The sequence below is a fragment of the Plutella xylostella genome, chromosome 7 (genome assembly GCF_932276165.1).
Source record: "Plutella xylostella chromosome 7, ilPluXylo3.1, whole genome shotgun sequence".
Classification (NCBI taxonomy): Eukaryota; Metazoa; Arthropoda; class Insecta; order Lepidoptera; family Plutellidae; genus Plutella; species Plutella xylostella.
In genome coordinates this window covers 7,001,471-7,028,547 of record NC_063987.1, presented here as the reverse complement: position 1 = coordinate 7,028,547, position 27,077 = coordinate 7,001,471, and the positions used below count along the sequence as shown (strand labels likewise).

Here is a 27,077-nt window from a genome sequence, read left to right as displayed (position 1 = left end):
GTGTTTCTATGTCCACCTTTATTGTGTGTGTAGGTACATGTTTTACGGTTTATAAAGATTTTTTTTTTTATTTTATAATTATAAAACATGTGAACTATGAAAACATTTAAATTTTTATTCGAATAATTCTTAGTATATTTTTAAAGTTAATTTTAAACTTGATTACACTTTACATTTTTTTTTTAGGTCACTACCCCTGTCCATTCCCTCCGCTATCTAGGCCAGTCGCACTTTTGGGACGGATATTTCTTTACTGAACCCTAAATCTAGTCTTTTATAGCTTCATTCACACGGGGTGTGAGGAAAATATGTAGTGTTTTGGGTGCCTTCTTACCCGACTATGGCAAAGCGAATAGGGTTACTGTATCCATAACACGTGCTGAAAAAAAACTGTGACAAAACGATATCAGAGTTAGGAATCTACAGAAGACCTAGTACGGGACACAAGACGCCACTCGCTCTCGAATCGCGATGTGAGTGAGCGCGACGCAAAACTGTTGCCATGTCTTTGCGTTCGCGTCTTGTGCCCTGTGCTAGGTCTTCTATTAACCTTGGGTATTGAGGAGAGAGTGATAAGCTGATAAGTATTGCAAATAAGGAAAAAAAAAATGTTTGGAGAAGTCATAATCTAAGTGAAAGTTTTAGTAAAAGTGACACAGTTTTATAAATAGTACCTCTACATGGGTAATATTTTCCGCAGAATCCCAGACGTCATCGGACGCCCAGCTCTCCTACAACTCGATCGTGACCATCATGCCGACAATCACCAGCTCCTACAGAAGCGTGAGGCCAACCAGCAAGCCTCGGAGGAAGAACAAGGTCCTGAAGGCAGACTCTCCGATGCTCAACTACATCTTCGACTCGTATGCAACGAGCAACAAACATTTCCATGATAAGTAAGTGATTTTACTAAACAAAAAGATAGATAGATATGTAGATAGATAGATAATTCTTTATTGCACACAAACACAGAAATTATAATAGAATATGCAAAACATTAGACGGTATAAATGGTGGCCTTAATACTGAGAGTAATTTCTTCCAGACTACCTCGGAGGAGAGAAATTATACATACGAAAAGGGGAAAGTGCAAAAAAAATACAAACATACCTGATACATATTATTAAGAAATGTTATAAATAAATGAACAATAAACAATAAAAAAAAAAGGAAAGTTATCCTAACTATATAATATTAAAAATGCGAAAGTAACTGTGTCTGTCTGTCTGTCTGTTACTCTTTCAAGCCAAAACTACTGAACGGATTTGAATGAAATTTCATATACATATGGTCTAGACCCTGAGAATGAACATAGGCTACTTTTTATCCCGGAATTCCCACGGGAAAACTTTTCAAGGCGAAGCGAAGCTCGCGGGAACAGATATATTATATAAAATTAAAAAAAAATCCTTAAAGACGCTATAAGGTAAGCGTCCCGTTTATCGAGCAACGGAAGCATCGCATTCAGTATTCTTTGTATATTTCATTCACACCAGTGCGTCCGTTGCCGTTTCTCCATACATTTTGACAATCCATTTGGTGAAATACGTACGATACGATGCCGATAGGTGGACGCTTACCATTTGTACATTATAAAGTTACAATTAATAAAAGGTGAAGAACATTAAAAGAAAACTAACAATGTACAAAGGCGGGCTTATTGCCAAAAAGCAATTTCTTCCAGCCAACCCTTGTTAGGTTGGGAGAAGAGGACATTAACGCTTTTAATCAATTAATAGCACAATAAAATATTATATATACTACCATTAGTAGGAATAATTATCGTGAACGAACTTCTCGTAAGATCTCAAATCTTGTGCGTTCACAAACTGTTTTGCATATTTGCAATAATTTATATTCTAGATTAATTTTGCATGCCAATAACTGATTTCTTAGAATCCTTCATAACATTCAGAATGAATTCAGAATATTAAAAGACGCCGTAAATTCCTGTACATTTCACAATACTTCAGCATTAAAACTATAAAGCAGTTTATGAATCGTTCCGCTTTGCAGATATTTGTTTTCATTTTATTTCAAACTTGGCGTCTGTAAACCGGATCTTTTGTAATTACTTTTTAATGTAATTTGCAGTAGCGAGAAGTTTGTTAACATAAACATTTATTACTAAAATTTACACTGTGAAAATAATTGTAAAAATCGAAATATGATCGTTCTTCTTCGAGTGTTGGTGACAAACACTACAGTGGACTAGGGTTTGTCATCGTGGTGAAAATTAAGAATTAGTTGGTATTTTAAATAGGTAATAAAGACACCTTTTTCAAATAACAATACAATTTAAACTCTCTCTTCATTTAACTAACTTATAGTGATTATTATTTTAAAGATAGGTAGTACCTATTTGGCTTTCTACAAAAGAGGACTGCAAAGACACCGCTTTGTCACTTAAATAAATTTGGCCTAATTAAGCAGCATTCTACGTAATCCAATTTGCTGTACTAATGAACATTGTTTTAGAATAGTGCAGTAGTTAACATCATCTCATGGATTACCTTTCTTGAAGCTCCAGGCTTGGTATATAAATAATTAGCTGTTCCCGCGAGCTTCGCTTCGCCTTAAAAGTTTTCCCGTGGGAATTCCGGGATAAAAAGTAGCTTATGTTCTTTCTCAAGGTCTAGACCATATGTATACCAAATTTCATTCATATCCGTTCAGTACTTTTGGCGTGAAAGAGTAACAGACAGACAGACAGACACAGTTACTTTCGCATTTATAATATTAGATGATTATTTATACCTTTGTAGATTTATTGTAACATAGTTCGCAAATAATTGCTTAGAAGATCCCTGAAAATCAAAAGCTTCGTTGTGACGTGTAGGTTTTTTTTGGTTTTGAAATACAGTGAAACTATAAAGTCCTGAAATTAAATGAGGGCACTGCTATCTTTTATGTAGCAACCCTATATAGCGAAACATAACTGACTTTGATACTTGAAATTTTGCCTGTTAACTTCCTATCTATTTATGCATTTTAAAAACAACTTACCATCCACAAAAAAAGCTCTTATACAAGCTAGAAGGTGTTAATATGAAGGCTATAATAGTGAAACCAATAAATATTTATTTAGATAACGTTATTACAACTGTATAAAAAACTGTATCTGTTGACGAAGGGCACACATAGTAAAGACATCAATTTCTCTTTTTGGACGGCCAGTTCTGTTTCTTCCAGGAGTTAGAAATATTCCATATTTTGCCCTCTTTGGCACGCTGGTCCGATATAACTATAAAATAAAATAAAAAAATCTTTTTGAGTTACACAATGCCCCCCAAATTAACACAATGTGAATTTAGTAAGTAAACAAAAAATATATCTTCAAGTATCAAAATGTTAAGGTTTGACTCAACTGAAACCAGATGAAACCTACAATCAGTGGTATGTAAACAATGTTCGACTTGGGCTCTAAACCTAGGTTTATCGATAAATGAAGCGTTGGTTCTAATAAAAAATGAGTTATTACAATTTGTACAATGCTACATACCCGTCATACACGCTGTACGAGCGTAAACATCCTCCAAATTCGACAAAATGTGTCCAGCTTGATGTTCCGCTAAACATTGTATAAAAACTCGATAAATAACTTCACTAGCTTGGCTACGAAGATTTTTCTTCATCTTCCTAATTGCAACCAAGCGTAAATTGTTGCTTTTATCTAGATTATCCTTATAATTAATAAGAAAATTCAAAAAAATTGCCAACCGCCTATTGACATAAACAATTGTTATGACTTTTATGTTTCTTTTCTAATGGTGCCAGGCTCCTGAAAATTTTAGTTCCTCAAACATTAATTTCAGGACTTTATAGTTTCACTGTAGTTATGTTTCTTGTTGTAAGGTAGTAAATTTTAATACGAGTATTGCCTTAACAAACATCGTGTATATATGTATTAATAACAACGTTATGTTATTCCTTGTAGAAAGTTTTCTAGTTATAAATATCACAAGTTCACAAGTCTGTTTCCTAGTATTCGTCTTACTTACCCATATGTATGCTTTATTGTTGATGAGAAGAAACATACCTAGTTTATGCATAGAAACAGGGTGTCTCGTGAACTACAAAGTGAACCTAAGCTATGTTTTCTAGTAATGTACTTCCTGCGGTTTGGCTCGCAGAAAATGTTTTTAGCATTAAGTCCACCCTTTGTATTTTTATTAGTAATATTTCTACAATAATAAAAAATGTGAGCTAAACATTAAAAAAAAATGAATACTGTACTCTTGGGCGATCCCAGCCTTCAATTTCACAACCATTATACACTTACGACTAATTAAAAAGTTCCACTTACAAAATTTCGACACCAAATGATATATTTTTAAACATTTAATTTAAGAATTTGATCAAAATATTTAAGTTTTCAGTTGGTAATTTTCTGATGCGCTGTTAAATGTAGTTGAATATTGCAGACGGCGTCATTAAGCTACTCTTTTCCGTTTAGGATTCATTTTGACGTGAATACGATGAACGTCTATGGTTTCTTGTGATTGTGTTTGTACATTGACCGATCTTATCTCGGTCACTAGTCGTACTAAACCACAGGGGTATAATCGGTACAGTTCTGACATTGCGAAAAAGAGACGCTTAGCTACATTAAGCGTAAGAAAGAAACGTTAAGCTGTAAATGTTTTTTGTCCTTTTTGCTGTGGCGCCTGTTTACGTCAGTTCTCTGTGCCAAACAATGAAACAAATGAAAAATCTGTGCCAAACAAAGCCTGACAGTTACAACAAAATTTTCGAAATGCTATTTATTTTTGATTTGCTAGTGATTTGTGGGTGTTTATTAAGTTTATTAGACTATTATCATCACTTAACGAGTGTGTGACATGGGTGGGTGGATTTTGTTCGGTTGTAAAGAGCATATTGAACGAAAACACGATGGAATGATGGATGAGATATATTTTCACATGTAAGTAGATACTATCAAGTTTAACAAGCTTACATTCATCATAGTACTATCTATTGGCTCGATTTTAATATAAAACGATACTAATTTTAATACTGTAAGGTCTTTTAGTATCAGTTTTAAGTAAAAATTACGAGGTACCATATCATAACAAATCACATGGTGTTGCAAGTTATTGAAAATTTATTTTACCCACAAATATTATAGTATGCAAAGAAAATACTAGAAATTGTAACGGACTCGGGTTGGGTTTACAAATGGGGCGCACGAATTCGGTTTTGGTGAAGATTGTATTTTGTAGGAGTCATTCTCCTGTTTCAAATGAGGTGCCTCTCATTGTGAGGAAACTTTCGTTTCGTTTTTTTCTTCTATGTGTGATTTCTTCTGTATAATATAAAGTTTATTGTATTGATACGAAATGCGTGTTTCCTTTAAAAAAACCCCATCACATATTTGGCCCACGATTATAATGCTCATGCTCATCCATTTATCTCTGCTTCATAGGTTTCCGACAGAAAAAAAAATATCAAGAAAATGGATAGACATTACCGGTCGCACAAATTGGGAACCAAAGAAACATACAAAAATTGTGTTCGGCACATTTTGAAGAGGATTGTTTCGATTGGACGAAGACAATGAATCATACAATCCACTCAGTTTGTGTATATTAAATAATTATATTGAAATCAAATAAGTATGAGTAAAGTTTTTTTTTCTTATATCGTCGGTTGACAGGAAAAACTCACTAAGGCTGATTTTTCAATATTCAGATAAATGTTATCTGGGTAATACAAACATTGAGAAACATTGAGACGCAACAGCATCAAAATTATTTCCCAGCAAAACTTTTATCTGGCTATTGAAAAATTAGTCTTTAGTGTCTTTTTCCTATCAACCGACGATATACTCAAGTTTTGTTTTTGTTATTATGATAAGTTAAATTTCCCCGTATTTAGGTTTAATTTTTTTGTCGGCAACATCTATGGTTTGAGTGAGAAAGAGAATAGTGCACACGGCGATTGCCAGTCTAGAGGTAGTAGGTCTATGTACTAAACCCTGTATGTACTGTAACGTTTGCTACTAGGATCACGTTTCTACTCTGTTGTTTTACAGGAACTTACTACCACGCTCTGCACATACATAATTATGTAATGTATTCTGTGTTTCTGCTAAGAGAGTTTTTACCGTTTAGAAATAACATAACAACTTATTTTATGTTTTACAGTTTATCGGTGAAGTTTTAACCCCGTGAAGAATGTGTCTTTACTCTTTAACCCCTGTCATGAAAGAAAAAAATAAATTTGACTTTGGTGGTATTAGCGTGACCAATTTCGGAACATTTTTATAATTCTGATAAAAAATCTATGGTGGTGTTATTCTACCACTCTGAGGTCAAACGATTTCATTATCAGTCAAGACAGACAAAAACAAACTCTAGAACGACTTTTTAAACATTGGAGAGAAAAAGAAACTAATTTCACAATGAAATAACTATCACAGTGGCTTAGAGCCGTCGTTTAGAGCTCCCGAGCTATAAAAGAGGATGCAAGGAACGATAACGTCGCTCAAACAGGCTTTGCTAGTCAGTAGCGGATTCAGGGAGGGGAAAAGGGGGTTTCAGCCCCTCCCCAAAATCACTAAACCCCTTTGAGTTATCTGGAGAATTTAGACTGTACAAAAATTGTGACATTTTTGAAAAACCTATACCAAAGGTCGGAGCTAAATTGTCTATACTTTTGATCTGAAATGATAGCTCCTGACTATTCCTGAGTCCTGACTGATGTAAGCTGTAGTGACAGGAGGAAAATTCGAAATTACAAAATTAAATATACTTACTCCCTTATTTCCCCCTCCTTCGGTCCTGAATTCCTACTGTTTCACAGCTATCAACACCACACCCTTCGAGTTACTTTCTCGTTACTTGATGGCCTCAGTGTGACAACTTATGAACGTTTCATATAAATTGTATAAGTATAACATAATATATATAAGTGTATACGGTCAGCAGTAAATGAAAGTTGGAAAATATCTTGACATTTCAGACGTTTGGTTTTATCTCTCTCCCACTGAGCTATTTAGGAAAGAAGAAACTTGAGCGTGTATTGTGCATAGTTTGAAATGAAATGCATATCTTGTGATTCCAACTTATTTAGTTCTATGGCATAAATGATACCTAGGTTTGATAGGTAAGCAGCAAGGTTTATGGCACAGTAAAACAATTTTCATAGTGAAAATATAAATCCTTTTATCCCAGTCAAAATGACAAAGGGTCTTTTCCAAATGAACAAGTTTATGAAATTGTTCACTTTATTTAAGTAGTTATTTTTTATGATAGTATTCGAGCTAAATTAACTTTGTATTATAGTGATATGATATAAAGACGTTTTAGGGACTTAATCTAAATACAATTTTGCGTTAGCTTTTAAGTACCTAGACTACATCTTCGTCATTCTTTCACCTTCAAAAATGTATCTGCTTTTACCAAATTCTTTTAAGCCATAAATAAGGCCTGTTTTTATATTTATAATTAAACAAGTGTTTTAGTAATAATTATAAATATATTAATTACAATAATGTTATTGGTAAAAACAGATATATTTTTATTGTTATTTTTATTATTAATAATAAATACCTAATAATAAAAATGTATCTGTTTTTACCAAATTCTTGTTAATAAAAGTGTTTTAGTAATAATGGGTCAAGTGTTGTACCTATGGACGGCTTTACCTGTGGACACCATCGATTTGGAATAAACTAAACGTTATTAAAGTATTTTTCAAACGCATCTTTAAAGTTTTATTTATTATTGGCAACACTGACTAACACCATTTTCATTTTCACAACGAAAGTGCCTTGTGTCGACCATGAAAGATTTTGAAGCAAAAAAGTTTTTTTTTTTACCTTTGTTTTGTAAGGTTTTGTGATAAAAATACCCACACCTAGCAGATGATTGTTATGTATTTACAAACGCAGTCTATTTCTTACTGAAATTACTGGTTTGAGCGAGTCTTTAACCGGTTTAATTTCACATACAACAAATGTTTTTGTTTTTTTATGTCGTAATTTGTACCTGTGGACAGAGACATGTGTGTACCTATGGACATTAAGGTGGTCCACATTTGTATGGTAAAAAATCAAACTTGACCTAGAGGTTAGGCCACCCCCTCATTTTGTTATAGATATCTATAATATCATGTGTGCAAATTTTCAAAAAGATACCTTTACTAGAAGGGGATGCTCATCGCATATAAAATATTTTGTGTGTCCTAAGGTATAAAAGATGTACACAGGTACATCTATCCTGTCCACAAGTACAAACGTCTGTTGTACCTATGGACAAAGCAAAGGTTTTTTAAAAAACGTTCCTATCTTTTATACTATTAAGGTTATCGTAACTAAACTTGTAATTTTAAAAGGCTGATAATCATGTTAGAGTAAGAATAATAATCCAAATAAAAATATTTTCTCATTTTTATGCTACAAATACTTTTACTCCAAATTCTGGAAACTGTCCACAGGTGTAACACTTGACCCTAAATATATGAATTACAATAATGTTATTGTTTCAGATTTAAGGCTCCATCGTTCGAGGGTGGTCTGGACTCCGACACCGTCATAGACGCCGACACGGGGGCCAAAGTATTATTCGATTGTCGTGTCACATCTCTCAGAGATAAAATGGTAAGGTACTTATTTGTCTTGACTTACTTATTTACCGTATATAGCATGAAACGCCCTCTGTTCCGCTGGATCGACGACCTTAGACCGGTGGCAGTGGCTGGATGGGGAAGGCCTAAGACAGAGTATTGTGGCACTGCGTAAAAGAGGCTAGAGGCTTATGTCCAGCAGTGGAGGACTGCGGGCTGATGATGATGATGGAACCTGCAACGACGTTAATCTACATTTGATATTACATACAATATTTCTCCCTCCTAAGCAACAAGCTATGTTGGCTTAAAACTAAATTTCGAAAACATTTTAAAACATAACGATGTAAAGTTTTTTTTTTTGTAGTCAAGTGGGTAATTACTGTTTCTCAAAATTCCCTTTTTGAGTCAGAAATGATTTAAAAAACATTTCAAGTGAAGTAAATATTCATAAATTTCAGGTATCGTGGCTAAGAGTGTCTGAGAACGAAAATTTGGAATTACTTACTCTAGATCTTGATAGACATACAGCTGATTTAAGGTGAGCTTAATAATATTTATTTGGCTATTTAAATTTTATTATAGGATTAAACTATTGAACAACATAAGATAAGTCTGGTAGCACCTGGAAAGTAACCAATTAATTTTGATACCTTTTGTTGGATTCAATGTTGGTAAATTGTTTAGGCCTTCAATTATAATTATGGTTCTAGTTTCAGGATTTAAGTTCGTAAATGGATACCAACTACAGATACTCAGTTATGTTGCCATCAACCTTTTTAAATAAAGGGACCTAAATCTATTTTATAACTTTACAAAATAAATAAAACTGAGCTAGTGTCGGATAATGGACCATAAACGTTCAAAATTGCAACATGAAAAATTCCAAGCGTTGGTTATTGGTTTTTACGAGTACTACCTACATGAACAGAATTGCAACTTTTGTAGCAGAGTTTGATTTTACTTTCCTTTTAAAGTGTTGCTTTCACACATTTACGTCCGACTTTGTTGGTGAAAACATACTTATCTGTTAAGAGTTCAAGTTCTCCAGGTTTTTTTCAAAAGTTGTATAGTTGGTGGAGGGTGATGATTCAACTCGTCATTCTAAACAACATGATTTATTAAACCTTTCAATACCCTTTATATAAAACTTATTCCACTTTCAGGTACAGAGTAGATCTAGCTGGTGACAACTGGAGGTTGGAGCTTTCTGACTCAAATGTCCAAGACTCCGGCATATATTGTTGTCACGTCTCAACGCATCCGCCCATGCTTCGGAGAGTCCAATTGACTGTACATCGTGAGTTCTGTCTTCTTTATATGATCTGTTAACATCATCATTATCATCCAAACTAACTTCACTATAATCGATCTAATCTTTGTCATCATCATTATAATTTTAAGTAATCCTTACATTTCTGCTTCACTTTTAAAACGCACGAGTTAGAATAGAATCTAATCAAACATTGTTTGACCCATTGTTTATGAAATTCTTTTTTTTTCATCAAATTACCACATTTGTAAAAACTCCGTTATCGATATAGAAAAACGTCACTATACTGAGATTCACAATAAATACGTTGCTGTGATTAATGGAACGCGCATTAGATGAGTTTATGATGTTGATAACAAACCCGTTTAGCGGCCGCAGACAGAGGGAAAGACCTACGAGTATTTAAAGTATGAAATTTTTTGACAGCACCAGAAATAAAAATGAGCAAGGAAGCGTTCCTCGAGACGGGAGAGACGCTGTCCCTCAAATGCGCCATCCTCCACTTGCACCCCGGCGAGGCCGCTCCCCTGATGCACTGGTTCAGAGGGAACACCACCGTGCCCCTCGATGAGGTCAGGGGAGGGGTGCTGATAGAGACTGACCACTTGACCATGACCAGCCATTTGCAGGTGAGTAAGAAGCAGGCAAATGTAATGAGTACTTAACTCAATATATGGATGTGATATGTGAAAAGATATATTTTAAAGGCTGATAACAAATCAATTAATATTCTGAATTTGGTAGGTAGGTACCAACAAACTTATTTAAATAATATATTTTTTCAATGTTTTTACATGTTACAAGTTTTGCCGTCTTTTTGTCGTGCTGTATGTGAAACACGTATCATTTCTTCTAAAAACAACCAAAGGCCAAAACTTATTATTTGAGTTTCCAGGTCGATGATAAAAATATTTTTTTTAAATTAATTAAATATAGTACTCGTATTTTGTGACATAAACATATATATATAGGTACCTCTTGTTCTTTACAACTTTCTGTAAAATATTTATTAAGTAAGATTTTATTATTCGTCCCTACTCGAAGTGGAAGCCAAACATTGAACTTTCGTTTAGCGAATGATTCTCACAGCGACAGTTAGGTCTTCAATTTCAAGCTTGGCCAACATTTCATTATTATTAATGTCAGAAAATCAACAGTGAAGGAACTCTTGCGTAACTCAGTTTATATTACGGTCTGTCCTTCAATAAACCTCGAACATTACCTAAACTAAGCCACTTCAAATTTTCTACCACCCCGAGGGACAAAAGGCTATCAAAATAATCGTATGAGAATTTTGTTAACTGAGCTGAGAAGATATGAGCTATTTTGGATTCAAAGGATAATTAAGGGATTGACGGTCTCGGCGAATCTATTATAGTTTTGAGGTTGTTGCTTATAAAATGTTGAGTTTAATACAAGGTGGAAGTTTATCAGTAATCCACCCAAATGCAGTTGAGGGTAAATGCTGTACTACTATCATAATAGTACCTACATTATTTTATCATACGTAAAATATGAAAATTTGTAATAAAAGTCCCTTCATATACCAATAATATTCAGTCAATGCCAGCTAGCATATTTTATGAAAGATATAAAATTTTCGTCAACAATGAAGGCTGCAAACAGTAATCTTTCCCGTAAAAGTGAAGGCATCTTTTTTCTACTGACAATTCTATTTTGTACTATTGTACGTAGGTATCGTAACGGCATACCTATCAGACTGTACAAACAAAGCAGTAGGCTTCACTTTGTTTTTAGGTAGCGTGGAGTCCTGTGGTAAAACTGTTTATTTATTTACTCACCGTACAAGGACCTCTCAGTTTCTACTGTCACTGCTCCTACCCCTTCAAGTCCTCCATAAATTTGATGTGAAAATTGGCCTAACTTAGTGCCGGAACTTGTAACGAAATTTCACATTCATTACCAAAGTTCAGAAATAAAGTTTAAATTTGCATCACGCTTCTTGTTAAAATTAACAAGCTGGGGCTAACTTCAAAATTATTAAGGCATAGTTTTGATACAGGAGGAATTTTGTATGTCAGCTTGGAACCGAACATGCTGAAAAACTGCTAATGATGTCGATTCTGAAATGAAGGCAAAATATTTAATTATGGTGCTGTCAAAACCTTTTAAGTGCCAATTTCTCCATAGTCGGTTATCTAACCGACAGGGATTGATTTATAAATTAAACGTCATCTCCATATAAAATTCATGACAGATGTGTCAAAAGTCAACCACTACTCCATGTTTATGCTCTAACCGACTATGGAGAAATTGGCACTTAGTTTAAAATTCGACTTTGAACCTGAGGAATACATGGGCCGATAAATAATACGAATTTGCTCTAAAGCAAGCTTTTTTGAAACTGAAATGGCAAAAGTGAAATTTTAAAAAAAAGCTTTAAAGTAACAAAACTATTTTAATAAAGTTAGAAACGTTTTTCTGAATGCAACAATGCTAACAGCTTTGTTAGGTAACTTCCGATCAGCGAGAAACTATTTTTTTATAATCGGAATCGACTTCAATGTAGTTATGGCCTATCACCGTATGACGGCGGATTTCTCGTAGTACTTTTCATTTGCTCCGGTCATCATATCGTTGCCATGATTGCAAGCACTTCGCACCCCGGGGTCCCATTCTATACTAAAACGAGGCGATAATGTGTAATTGCAATCAGTGAAACCCCACTTTAACGTTAACCCTGGCCATTAAGCCAGCAGGTTAACTGTTAATGATTATGACTTCGAGCTAATGACGTGGAATAACGGGTGTGAACGATGGTGAGGGCATAGTCAAGCTCCTAGATTCGAATTATAACCTCGTGGTGTCCCGAACTGGCAATTGTAGCGTGGGAAGCCCTTAAATCTGTTGGACCAACAACTTTGACAAGTTGGTGATGAGTGGTTGAATGAGGAAGGCTAAGGACATTGTGCCATTGGCAATTTGCAACAAGTAAAAAATAAATAAACTGATTCTAGTCTTTTCAACATAACCCTTATTATACTATAGCAATTTGTCGAATTTGCCAACAGTTTCGGCCAGTGTCTTGTGGTGAATTAGTAATATTAGTATGTTTAAGTCTTTGATAAACAATACAAACTAGATGGAGTGTCGGTGCTAAAAAAAGTCTCGACAAATAACACCCTACTTATGTAAGCTCTTATTTTGAATTATTTCGGTTACAACAATTGTGACTTTATTCATTGATACTATTGTAATCAGGTAGAAATTTAAACATTAACATAACATTCAGCTTTGTTTTTGTATGTAAAGTGTACACTAACACTCCATCTAATTCATTTTGGTTGAGCTGAAAATTAACACAGTTTTCATTCGACAGGTGGCGCAGTTAAAGATGGAGGATGCCGGCAACTACTCGTGCGTGTTGCGAACTCCGCTAGCCATGAGCGCCACAACCAGGGTGCATGTGCTACAAGGTGAGATAAAGATAAAGAAACATTTATTGGACACACTGACAACAACAACACAAAATACAGAAAATAAACAACAACAAAAAAATACGGACAATAATACAGTACAAAACGAATAATAGCACAACTTTTAGACCAGCTTTACTTAGAACTTTTTCGTCCAGTTTACTATAGCTAAGAATCATGTTCATTAGTATGATGGCTTTATAACTTTCTTTATAAACATTTTTGTTTGTGACATACTAGTACTCACAGACAGAGTTCGTAGCTCAGCTAGCATATTTTAATTTGGATTCAAAGAGTTTTTTACACAGTCATAAAACTGCTGATTGACCGTCAATGCTCACGTCACCAATATCAGTTCATTAATCCGAAGACTTGAACTGGAGTTTAAAACAGTAATGTGCATAGTGATGTCGATACTGAAGGAAATTCTAATTTTAAAGCTGTCAAACTAGGTATATTTTTTGCCACCGATAGTCGAAATGTAGGGTAAATTATAAAAATTAGATTTAACATAAGGTTTAACATTTAACAAAGGTTAAAATTTAGGGTTTTGAAAGCTATACTATTAGAATACGTGCCTTCAGAATCGATATCATTGTACGATTACTCAAGTTTTGCCTAACTTTACACAGGTGTGAAACTCACAGTCAATCTATGCTATCCTAACTAATATTATAAATGCGAAAGTAACTGTGTCTGTCTGTCTGTCTGTCTGTTACTCTTTCACGCCAAAACTACTGGACGGATTTGAATGAAATTTGGTATACATACGGTCTAGACCCTGGGAAAGAACATAGGCTACTTTTCATCCCGGAATTCCCACGGTAAAACTTTTTAAGGCGAAGCGAAGCGCGCGGGAACAGCTAGTTATGTCATAAATTATCACATTCATCACACAAATAGTTTCTTCCCCGACACAGTTCAACTAAAACCAATATCGTAATTACTCGTAACCTCACCTACATTATTTATAGCCAGTAATAACTGTGACAGGTTACATCCGCCGGTTTCCCCTCGAATAAAGGTATAAAGGTAGCTGAAACGGTCTTTGTAGTTAGAGGTTCACTAACTTGTTATAATGAGCGACGGTTTAATTGAAAATGCGTGTTATTGATTTTGTATAAATATACTTAGGTAGGTACATACATTATGCTCCCGGCTGTAGGAAATCCCAGAAGCGTTGATTAGAGGTGACTCGTAATTTCTTTCACTAATGGTATGACACGTAGGTACCTTGGTTGACAATGTGCACCTCACCGTACCGAGTTGAGGTAGTATAAAACATTTCAGGAAGTTCAACCCCCATTTTATTTTCAGGTTCCAGTCTGGCCGAGCTACAGAGCGGCGTGAAGACATCTACGGCTTACAGTGGTCTTCTGCTGGTGTCATTATTAACGGTTTTATGTCAAACCTTAAGGTTCCAATCACCAACTATCGTCAGGTGACCTGACTAGTGCAATGAAATATATTTTGAAGCTATATTCAGTCTCAGTTTTTATAAATGTACTTATCTACCGATGGAAAAGTAATCACAATTCGTCGTGGATAATGTTTTTGATTTGAACTGATACTTAGTCGCTTTCAATATCCAACCTGCAGAAGGAATTTAAATTTTCTATTGTCAAAACAACGGCGTGAATACTTATTAACTGATTATGATTATAAAGATACGGTCAAAAGCATTCCTAAACCTACTGAAACAAATATAATATATTATGGTATTTGGTACAATATAATACAAAAGTTATGTTTATTGTTAAAATACAAAGCAAACTGTTCCAGGCAAACTTTTCAGAGGAGTCGTTCTGTGGTTTGAATATTGAAAACAAAATATGAAAGGAATTTAAATTATATTACATGTTAAATTGTCGTCAAGTCCATGTTATTTTGATTTTAAACTTATTTTTTACTGAAAAAAACTTAGTTTGATGTGCCGTCCATCTATTATTTTGGACCATGTGTGTGTAAATATGAGATATTTAAATGAAAGTGAACTAAATCACTTAAAATGTAGAAATTTATAACACTTATAGTCTGAAATATATGCCTGGTAAATATAAAAATATCATATTTCCTAATTTATGAATTTTTCTTCCTGATATTTTTTGTAATGTTACCATAATTTACCACACCTTTTGTTGTTAAATACATACTTATCAAGTTGTACCTACATATCACATTGACATATGGAAAAAATATGTACCATATCGTTATTCTAACCATCATATTTATACATGTGAATATACCTTAATGTTTAAGTAAAATCTATCTAATTACTCAATCTTAAATCTAATGCACTCACTTTGTACATAGTATGTTAGCTTTATTTTAAAAACTTATTTGTACTGTTATGTGCACGAACCAAACTGTATTCTTGTCTAATATTTGAATATTTATTTAAACGCCAATTCCTATAAATTAATATGTAGGGACATCTCACATACGGCTTTCCCACCCCGAGCTGTAATATGGGTATCGGGCAGCTGCTATACCTACACAAATACATTATCACCCAGTATATGTAGATACCTGTAATATCTAAATACCTATCTGCCCCGGCTAGGAATGGAATCCATCAGGACCTTCGTCATAGCAGTCGCTAACCACTACACTATTCAGCCGCCTCCCAAAAGCGACCCAATGTTATGGCTGATGAATTTATTTGTTGATTAAAATAAAATTCTTATATAATGAGTTTGATGTAATACCTATAGATCTTACACTAAAAAATAAATTATTTACATTATAATATAATTGTATTGGTGCTTTAGTTTGACTGTTGTTTTATGTTAAGTGTTAAATATACATAATTATTGTGGAAATTATAATAGTAAAACGTGGTTAATGTCTAATTAAGATTGTGATAAAAATAAGATTTTGTAATAAATATGGATATCTACCATATCGTTAGTAGTTTTTTTCTGTACAAATCTTCTAGATTTTACAGGTTGTTGAAAAAGTGACATAGTAAGCTGTAGTAACGGCGCAGGTAGATACGATACTATATTTGCAAGTTTGCCTGTAAGTACATTTGTGTTTTTATAAATAACTAGCTGTTCCCGCGCGCTTCGCTTCGCCTTAAAAAGTTTTCCCGTGGGAATTCCGGGATAAAAAGTAGCCTATGTTCTTTCCCAGGGTCTAGACCGTATGTATACCAAATTTCATTTAAATCCGTTCAGTAGTTTTGGCGTGAAAGAGTAACAGACAGACAGACAGACAGACACAGTTACTTTCGCATTTATAATATTAAGTTAGGATTCACTTGGCTAGTGATATTATCTTAGTGTTATTATCTTGGTGCTCAACCAGAATCTAAATTGATCCTACAATACGATCTTAAGAGTGCGATTATTAAAAAGAAACAAAATTAACAATGGCTGAAAGATAAAATACAATGAGAAAGGAGAATGTCTAAAAATTAATTCAGTCTTGAATGGAACAGCCGTGTGAAATAATCGTAGGAAATAATTCAACATTTCATTAAAGCAAGCTCCTTCGTAGACTCGTTATTGCAGAGTTAATTTTGTGGCGGAATAATCGCCACACTATCAGTATTTTTATATTGTGGAATAAAACCTGAAATAAAAATAAGAAAACAAAAAGTTGAAGAAAAATAATAAATAAAATAATACACAGAGAAGTCGTCTTGCATGGGATAAAGAAAAAACATGAGATAGTCCTGGTACATGGGCTTCTGCATCAAGCTGCCGCCGCCACCGCCGTCGCCAGTCTTTCTCAAACTTCCGAACGAGACACCGCGACGCATTCGCTGACCAATACTTACGCGTGCCCGCTAACTTTTCATGGCTTTACTAATATTGTGCTAAAGAAATATTCTTGTAAATTTAATAGTGTTCATTGTAAATAAATTAGCTTCAACCTTTATTCGCGCTTTATCAATTCGCCGCTAACTCCATCAGTAGAAGAATTAACCCTCTGTTTTGAGTTCGATTCTCGAAGCACGCAAATAGCCTCAAGCAAACTACACTGGTGACCCTCGACTACAGAACGCAGCAGAAGATAAGCAGAAGATGTACGGAGGAGGCAGCGGCAAGTCTTACGAAGAGTGGGGTTTGGACCTAAATTTATTTGGTACGTGCAGTGCTTTAGAAGGTGCCGGTGGTACAAGTGACGAGAATACAGCGAGTGGTGCAAGTGCACAAAATCCAAGCGGCGGAGGCAGATCAAATCCAGGTAATCTAACCGATACTAGTACGAGTAATTTAGCCTGTGGTCCAAGTACAAGTGGCAGCGGAGATAGTCGATACCCAGGCGAAGTCAGTAAAGTTGGGGTTAAGATGCCGCCGTTTTGGAGAGACGATCCAGAAGTATGGTTCTGCCAGGTGGAATGTCAGTTTGCTTTAGCTGGGATCACGAGTGACATAACCAAATTCAATACGATTGTTGGACAACTGGACTCAGACTATGCCGTGTTAGTTAAAGACTTAATAAAAAATCCACCTGCGACCGGTAAATATGCAAAGCTGCGACAGGAGATAATTAGGCGGCTGTCCTTCTCACCCGAAAAGAAGACGCTGCAACTAATCCAGCATGAAGAACTTGGTGATCGCAAGCCATCTCAATTTCTTTTACACTTGCAGAGCCTAGCCGGTCCTGACGTACCATCGGACTTCATCAGAACCATATGGACTAGCAGATTGCCGACGAACGTGCAGGCCATCGTAGCGTCCCAACCGAAGATGGGCATCGAGGACCTGGCCGAGCTCGCTGACCGAGTGCATGACATAGTGCAGCCTGGTATGTCAGTGGCCAGTACGTCACGCGCGCCAGTATACGCGCCACCAAATGCAGGTATGTCACTCGAAGGCAAGATAGCTCAACTGACAGTCATGGTGGAAGCACTGTACAGGCAGCAGAACGAGTACCAAAGTAACCACCAGGGCAGACGTCCTGACAGGTCAAACTCCAACAACCGGCAACGATCGCGCTCTCGCTCCCGCTCTCGCCAACGCCCGGAGAATCACCCACACTGCTGGTACCACTACACATTCGGTAATAAAGCCAACAAATGCTCTCAACCTTGCACCTTCAATCAGTCGGGAAAACAGGAAGGCAGCTACTAGTGGCCGAAAGTGGTTGCCCCAACTCAACAGGCCGACTATTCATCACAGACCGCAAATCCAAACAACAATACCTCATTGATACAGGCTCAGATGTGTGTGTTTTTCCAAAAACAGCCGTCCGGACTCTGCCAAAAACAAAGACTAGTTACCAACTGTACGCTGCAAATGGCACCATCATAGCAACTTATGGATACCTAAACCTACATCTAGATCTGGGACTACGACGAGACTTCGAATGGCGATTCATCCTTGCTGACGTCACGAAACCGATTATCGGTGTTGATTTTTTAGGTCATTACAACCTTCTTGTCGACTGCCGGAATCAACGACTAGTGGATGGCATCACCTCACTCATCACACCTGCACATCAACATCCTGGCATTGATGAAATAAACTCCGTCCGCACCACGATGGAAAGCACACCATATCACCAGCTGTTACGTGAGTACCCTGACATTACCCGTCCTGCTGGTAAGCCCGGTGCTCCCAAACACAACGTGGTCCACCACATACGCACGACGCCAGGTCAACCAGTCGCCAGTCACCCACGCCGCTTAGATCCTGAAAGGCTCCAGATTGCTAAAAAGGAATTCGACGACATGCTTCTATGTGGCACAGCTCGCAGATCAGACAGCCCCTGGTCATCACCACTACATCTGGCTCGGAAGAAGGATGACGGCTGGCGACCGTGTGGTGATTATCGGTCATTAAACGCCCGTACCATCCCGGATCGGTATCCTGTGAGACATATCCAGGACTTCGCTTGCCAGCTGGCGGGTAAGCAGGTGTTCAGCACGATTGATTTAATAAAGGCGTACAATCAGATAAGAGTCTTCGAGGACGATATACCGAAGACAGCAATAACCACACCGTTTGGGTTATTCGAATTCCCGATGATGACGTTTGGTCTTCGAAATGCCAGTCAAACATTCCAAAGATTCATCGATGAGGTGCTCAAAGACTTCGAGTTCTGCTATGGATACGTAGATGATATTTTAGTCTACTCAGAATCAGCTGATCAGCACCAGCAACACCTCAGAGCATTGTTTCAGCGACTGCAGGACTATGGCGTTCTCATCAACACAAATAAATGTGTATTTGGACAGCCAGAAGTAACTTTTCTTGGATACTCTGTTTCAGCAACCGGTGTGAAGCCACTTCCAGAGAAAGTGAAGGCCATACAGGAGTACCCGGTGCCCAAGACGGTGAAGGAACTCCGGCGCTTCCTTGGAATGATGAATTTCTACCGTAGATTCCTCCCTGGAGCTGCAGCGACACAAGCTTCACTAAACGCCTTGCTCTCAGGTCCCAAAACAAAAGGATCTACGCCAGTGCATCTCACGGACGAGCAGCTCACATCCTTCGAAGCGTGTAAGTCAAGCCTATCACAAGCCACTCTATTGGCTCACCCAAACACAGACGCTGAACTCTCCATCCAAACTGACGCTTCTGACGTAGCGATCGGCGCAGTGCTCCAGCAACGCTGCAAAAATGCATGGCAACCCCTAGCCTTCTTCTCGAGGAAACTCAGCCCATCACAGGTTAAGTACAGCCCGTATGATAGAGAGCTACTGGCCATATATGAAGCAATCCGTCATTTCAGGCATATGATTGAAGCTCGAGCCTTCACGATATACACCGACCACAAGCCGCTGACATTTGCCTTTCACACGAACCGTGATAAATGCTCGCCAAGACAATTCAGGTACCTAGATTTTATTGGTCAATTCAGCACAGATATCCAGTTTGTGGCCGGCAAAGACAACGTGGTGGCTGATTCTCTCTCCCGCATCGAAGAAATCTCAGGAACATCCATTGACTACCAGTCCCTTGCCCGCGCTCAGGAAACCGATGACGAACTTCAAGAGCTACTTAAGGGTGGATCATCGCTAAAACTTGAAAAAGTCACCATACCACATACTGACTCTCAGGTATATTGCGATATGTCCATGACTCAACCAAGACCATTCATACCTATAACATTTCGCCAACAGATATACAACACAATCCACAACCTCAGTCACCCCGGAGCAAGAGCCACTGCACGATTAGTAGCACAGAGATTCGTTTGGCCGGGTCTCAAAAAGGACTGTCGACAGATGGCTAAAGAGTGCCTACAATGCCAACGATGCAAAGTCCACAGACATACCAATGCTCCTCTTCAAACTTTCCCTCTCCCTACAGCTCGCTTCCGGCATGTCCACATGGACATCGTCGGCCCCTTACCGTTGTCTTCTAGTTACAGGTACTGCCTCACCATTGTCGACCGATTCACCCGTTGGCCTGAGGCGTACCCCCTGCAGGACATCACTGCTGAGACGTGCGCATCCGCCTTCGTGTCCGGCTGGGTGGCCCGCTTTGGCTGCCCGGAGCACGTCACCACGGACCGCGGCCGGCAGTTCGAGTCGCACCTCTTCAAGGCGCTCGCAGCTCTCCTGGGGACCACTCACCACACCACAACTGCCTACCATCCTGCCGCCAATGGTCTCGTAGAGAGACTTCACCGGCAGCTCAAGGCCGCCATAGCATGCCACTCACACGCGCGCTGGACAGAAGTGCTGCCCCTGGTACTCCTGGGCATCCGCAGCGCGTGGAAAGATGACATCCAGTCGTCGTCAGCAGAGCTCGTGTACGGGGAACCTCTACGTCTTCCAGGTCAATTCATCTCTCCAGCATCTACCAAACCAGAAGACGTCACGGAATTCGCCAACCGGCTGAAGAGTCACATGAACCAGATCTCTCCACATCCCACGTCAGCCCACAACAAAAAGAGGACATTCTTCGTGCCAAAGGACCTCAACACATCCTCACACGTCTTCATGCGCCAGGGTCCAGCTCACCGGTCGCTGCAACCAGCCTACACCGGTCCACACAAGGTGCTACGAAGAGGATCCAAAACCTTCGACCTAGATGTGAACGGCAAAGAGCAAACTGTCACCATCGACCGACTCAAACCTGCGTACATGGCTGAGGAAAGCAGCATTCCAGAAACTCCAACAGGAACTCCAGTAAGAAAGACGAGAAGTGGTCGTACGGTCAGATTCCTTGATTACTATCGACCGTAGTAACGGTCTCAGCGAGGGAGTGATGTGGCGGAATAATCGCCACACTATCAGTATTTTTATATTGTGGAATAAAACCTGAAATAAAAATAAGAAAACAAAAAGTTGAAGAAAAATAATAAATAAAATAATACACAGAGAAGTCGTCTTGCATGGGATAAAGAAAAAACATGAGATAGTCCTGGTACATGGGCTTCTGCATCAAGCTGCCGCCGCCACCGCCGTCGCCAGTCTTTCTCAAACTTCCGAACGAGACACCGCGACGCATTCGCTGACCAATACTTACGCGTGCCCGCTAACTTTTCATGGCTTTACTAATATTGTGCTAAAGAAATATTCTTGTAAATTTAATAGTGTTCATTGTAAATAAATTAGCTTCAACCTTTATTCGCGCTTTATCAATTCGCCGCTAACTCCATCAGTAGAAGAATTAACCCTCTGTTTTGAGTTCGATTCTCGAAGCACGCAAATAGCCTCAAGCAAACTACAATTTTATTCTTTTGCTCATTTCTTTAGACTTAAAGACCCCAGTAAAAATATCGCACAAGATTGCAACAAAAACAAAAGTTATTATTAACACTTTGTATCAGGATTGTTTTCAATGAAATTGACTTATTTGTTTATGTTATTGTTTTCATCGATACATATGTATTTTATATCTATAATGTTTGTGAAGTCAATGCAAATCAACAAATAAACATAAGTACTTAAATACTCATTATATAATAACAATAAAACTAATAAGTAATCTAAAATCTACCGGAGTAAATAGAAGATGTAAGCCAGATCGCTACCGTCACTGGGGAAGGTGCCCAAAAATCTATCTATCTATTTGAATCAAATAACTGCAAACCAAAAAGCTATCTCAACTTGAGCCCTGATTCTCAGCTTATGATCGGGAATCTAGTTTACGTTTAATTTAATTATCATCGAAACAGCAAAGTAGAAAACATATTTTCATGTTATTGTAAATTTTCAGTTGCACAAGAAAAACAGTACTTTCCCCTGATTATGCTATATTATTCTCCGAAGTTTTAACTGAGTCGATAAAATAGCGTATTTCCCAGATATGAGATGCATTTTTAAATGCGCATTGAATATTAATCAGCTGTTGGAAAACCTTTTAAGAATACTTACACATTTATGGCGTAATGTCGGGGTGGTGGCAGGGGAATCTTAAATAAATACATATGTGCGGGACATCTCACACACGGACATCCGACCCCAAGCTAGGCAGAACCTGTGTTATGGGTGTCGGACAGCTGATATATCTACACAACTACATAGATAGATACATATTAAATATAAATATCAACACCCAAGACCCGAGTACAAACTCTGTCTAAACAAATATCTGCCCCAGCCGGGAATCGAACCCGGGACCTTCGGCATAGTAGTCAGAGTCACTAACCACTATACCATTCAGCAGGAAGGGCGGCGATCAGTCAGTAGACCACCGTTGGACTGCTAAGATTGTGGTAGAGCAAAATCTGGATTTGAATATGAAGCAATTTGATGAAACCAGTAAAATGGACACGACAATTTATGCTATTATTGAAACATCGAAAAACAAACATAAACAGCACAAAAAGTACTAGGTTGTCATGAATTCTGAAGACCTTGTTTAGCTTTCAACCACATCACTTCGCCCGTAACTAAGTCGCGCCGAGTTATTTGCAAACGAATCTAGTATTCACCCACTAGTTTGCGGTGAAGTGTATTGACTCACTTTGTATACGCTAGTTTTGCACACATTTGCATGAGAATTGATGTGACGCTTATAAATGTTTAATTTTTAATAGCGTTGACGCTCTCGCAACTCTGGTGCTCCGATAATGGCTTTTATAGGTTAGTGGGAGTTGGAGAAAATTTACCAACGTGCATTATCCTAATATCCTAATCCTAATCCTAATATAATATTATAAATGCGAAAGTAACTGTGTCTGTCTGTCTGTCTGTATGTTACTCTTTCACGCCAAAACTACTAAACGGATTTGGATGAAATTTGGTATACATATGGTCTAGACCCTGAGAAAGAACATAGGCTACTTTTTATCCCGGAATTCCCACGGGAAAACTTTTTAAGGTGAAGCGAAGCTCGCGGGAACAGCTAGTACAGAAATAAAATAGGAAGATATTTTATTCAAACACACAACTATCGATGTTTTCTTTATAAAAACTATAAGTAGGTAGTGAGTACTTTATTTTTTTAAAAGAAAATAAGAAAAGATTTCTCTTCATTGAGGAATAAGGCTATTCCGAGAGTAAGTTGACACAAGACGTTGTTTTCTTTTGAGTAAATAGACGACTTTTTCTTGGGAACCGGAACAGCTATATTCATCAATATTGAAATCGGGCCTATATATGACATCAGTAATGACATTCAAAAAATAAAAAGAGTAAGGGTTATATATACCCATCCATAGCTTTGTTTCAGCAATAAAGTCAAATAATGTAGTTTCTTCCGCGTACAAACTAACCGAACTAACTACTTAATAATGTTGTAGGCTGCCAATTAAGTTTCAAAGAACACAAATATGAGAATTTTCCATTTGGCCAAGCGCCAATGGCGCGGTGGCCACCGAAGTACGCCACTTAATTTATGTGGCGGAATAACTGGAAAACGTCTTAATTTAAATATTTGATGCAATTATGTGGCACTTCGTGCTAATAGCACACTGTGGAACTAACATTTTGTTTCCTAAATAAATAATGATTAGATAGCTAGGCTGGCTGAGCTGAAAATAAGAGAATATGTACCTACCTACAAAGGTTTCAATCGAGGGAGCCACCTCAGAATAAAACATAACTCATTAAGATTTCAACTTCTGTTCTCTATTCTCTCTGTAAATAAATGTAAGTACCTGTACGGTGGCCTGCGCCTAAAAGTATACAGGTGGAGTTTTTAAAATAGCGATCCCTGATGATGAAGGGACCGGCTACATCTGTTATAAATCCGGGGACGTGTTGTGTGTGACATGTGTAGCAGTGGTATTTATGTGGATGTGCTTGAGCAGCATGTGAGCTTGAGATCGCTATTTTAAAACCCCGCCTGTATACTTTTAGGCGCAGGCCACCGTACATGTCTCTCTCGAATGGAACCGTTCAGCATATATTATCCCCAAGGTCAAAAAGGCCTTCCTAAGCTTGTACCATTTCCGACCAAGCTGGTCCACTGCGGGCTGGTGGGTTCACATAATGTAGATTTGTGATAAATAAAAGATTACAACATTACATGACAATTTTTTGGTGTTGCTTAATTATCCTTTCCTCGGCTAAATGAGTGTACTGATGATATTCTAGTGCTGGTAGAAAAATGTGGCAGCTCAAATTTAATGGTGTCATACACTAGAGGTAGATATATTTTACACATTTAGGTCGAATTTCACCAAACGCTGTACTCACTGACAGACGTTTGACAGGCGACTAAATACGTTTAACATTTGGTGGAAGTCCACCTTAACTTTAGAACGTACAAATGTACATTTAGGGACCCGCAAGTAAATAGAGTTACGTTTAGAGTAAAGTTGGACACAGTGGGTCAAGTGGGACCGCAGCTCCAACTTTTTACTTCATTACGTTTTACCCAGAGAAAAACTTTTCCCGTCAATGTACTTGGTTCGGTTCAATCTTTTTTTTAGCTTTTAGAATAGAATAGAATACTAGGTATTTTATTGACTAAACAGCACAATTAAATTGAATGAAATCGTGTGTTTTTTGACGCAGAATATTACAATTACCTACTTGTCAAACGTCATAATATTACTCTACCACCATTTCACAAAGGCCCCGTCATTAAGGAGGAAAGAAATGGCGAAAGACACAAATAACAATTTATAATACAGTGGATACAAAGCAATCGGCGGCCTTATCGCTAAAAGCGATCTCTTCCAGGCAACCTTTGGGTGGAGGAGAGACTTAAAGAATAAATGAGGAAGGTGTACAAAATTTTAATACAAGTGTACGCTCGCTAGCAATGAAAAAGTTCCAGTTAGTGAGCCAGTACTCTATGTCATTGTACCGATTGCACGACAGCTCTCGTTTGTTCGTTTTTCGTCAGTATAGAGTAACCCTAAAAGCTCGCGGGAAAAGCTAGTTAACGATAAAACAGGCATTTGATGGCAAAAAATACTGTTAATATAGGTTTTAGTCTACGACTAAGCGTAACAAATTGACTCTCATCCAATATTAGATATTAAATATTAATAAAAAGTGCTTTTATCCGATGTTGGCCTACCCTTTTAATTTTGGATATTGGACGGAGAGAAAAGAAAATATTTTCACAGTGAAAAATAATTGGATTGGAAGACATTGTTTTGATTCATAACATTCTGGATTTATATTGAGAAATGTTACTTTTTAAGGGATTATTGTTTTTCAATGAATCGCGAAAAAGATTTTCTTATTTATTTGAATTCATCAAGTAAAAACATTAAATATGCTCCAATAAGTAATAAGAAGCTCTTCTTTAACAGGCAGAGGTTGCAGGTTCGATCCCCGGTGAGTACTGATAGCAAATTGTGGTTTCACGACTTTCAAGTTTGATTAGGATATCACGCTATTCAGAGGTGCGAAAAGTGAAAAAATGGTGTCTGTCGTCCATCCCATAATTAAAATTGTTTTAATTAATAAATTATAGCTTGTCCTTATTCTTCAGGAATAAAGTAAACTAAAATTATTTTCATAAATATGTATTTTAAAAAAAATTGCGAAGTAGGTACCTGCTTGTAATAGTTGTAATTTTATAAGAAGACCACATAACGTATTTGTTACTATGTTAAACTGTTAGATTGTCATGGAGGTAGGTACGCAGTTGTACACAGTGACAAAATTAAAAACCGAACAAAAACACGGCTTTATTCGAGGAGAGTGAGAGCGTGCACGTACATAAAATGTAGTTTATTTGAATATTTCACACATTTTAGGTGCTCTTCAAACCTATTTCAAAGCAATCGGCCGTCAATTTGCTCTCACACAAGTGTCAGGTGCGAAATATTCGCGGACACTCAATTAGAAACGCGAAATATTGGAATGTAAGCGATTAAAATAATCATCAGATTCAAAATCCACCATTATAATTAATGCAAGTGGATAGGAATTTAAAGTCGGATATCATTTCATTTCTCATGGTAAGGAATAGTATTAAAGTACAAACATTATAGATTTAATTGAGTACGCTTCAATATTTGGTGCAAGTCACCATTATTGAAGTTACGGAGCATGAATTTTGAATTTATAATACACAGCATTAGCAATATCACAGAATAAGAACTAGTAGAAAATGTTATTATTTTCCATTGCGAAATCAAAAAATGGCCTTTAGAATCGCTACCATTATTCCCACAATAGGTACGGAATATAGAGTAAAGTCTGTATGAAGAGGTACGACCATAGCGAGCCAGTAAACAACAGTGGGCCGGAACAGATTGCTTCAGCGGATTTAAAATCGTTTTGTTGCACAAAAATGTCGCTCCGCGCTGCTGAAACAAAAGAGTTTTATTGCTGTTAGCCTGTTAGTTTCGGGACTCTAATGCTAGATTTTCTGAACTAAACTTTCGGGTACAATAAGGGAAGTTGGAGATGTACCTAACAGTTACTTTGCAGATAGAAAATCAAGAGAGCCCTGACGGTTTTTAAATTTAATAAAATTTAT

General features: G+C 37.2%; 1 protein-coding gene across 1 annotated transcript in view; it reads left to right on the top strand.

Moving 5' to 3' along the window:
* Positions 1-16,048, top strand: part of LOC105389270 (hemicentin-1) — a 48,675-nt gene extending 32,627 nt beyond the window's left edge. The window contains exons 3-9 of the mRNA XM_011560360.3: positions 701-896; positions 8,491-8,602; positions 9,030-9,109; positions 9,735-9,868; positions 10,268-10,470; positions 13,182-13,278; positions 14,596-16,048. Coding sequence (XP_011558662.3) covers positions 701-896; positions 8,491-8,602; positions 9,030-9,109; positions 9,735-9,868; positions 10,268-10,470; positions 13,182-13,278; positions 14,596-14,723 — 950 coding nt within the window. The 3' untranslated portion in view covers positions 14,724-16,048. The remainder of the gene's footprint in view (positions 1-700; positions 897-8,490; positions 8,603-9,029; positions 9,110-9,734; positions 9,869-10,267; positions 10,471-13,181; positions 13,279-14,595) is intronic.
* Positions 16,049-27,077: the final 11,029 nt, after the last annotated feature.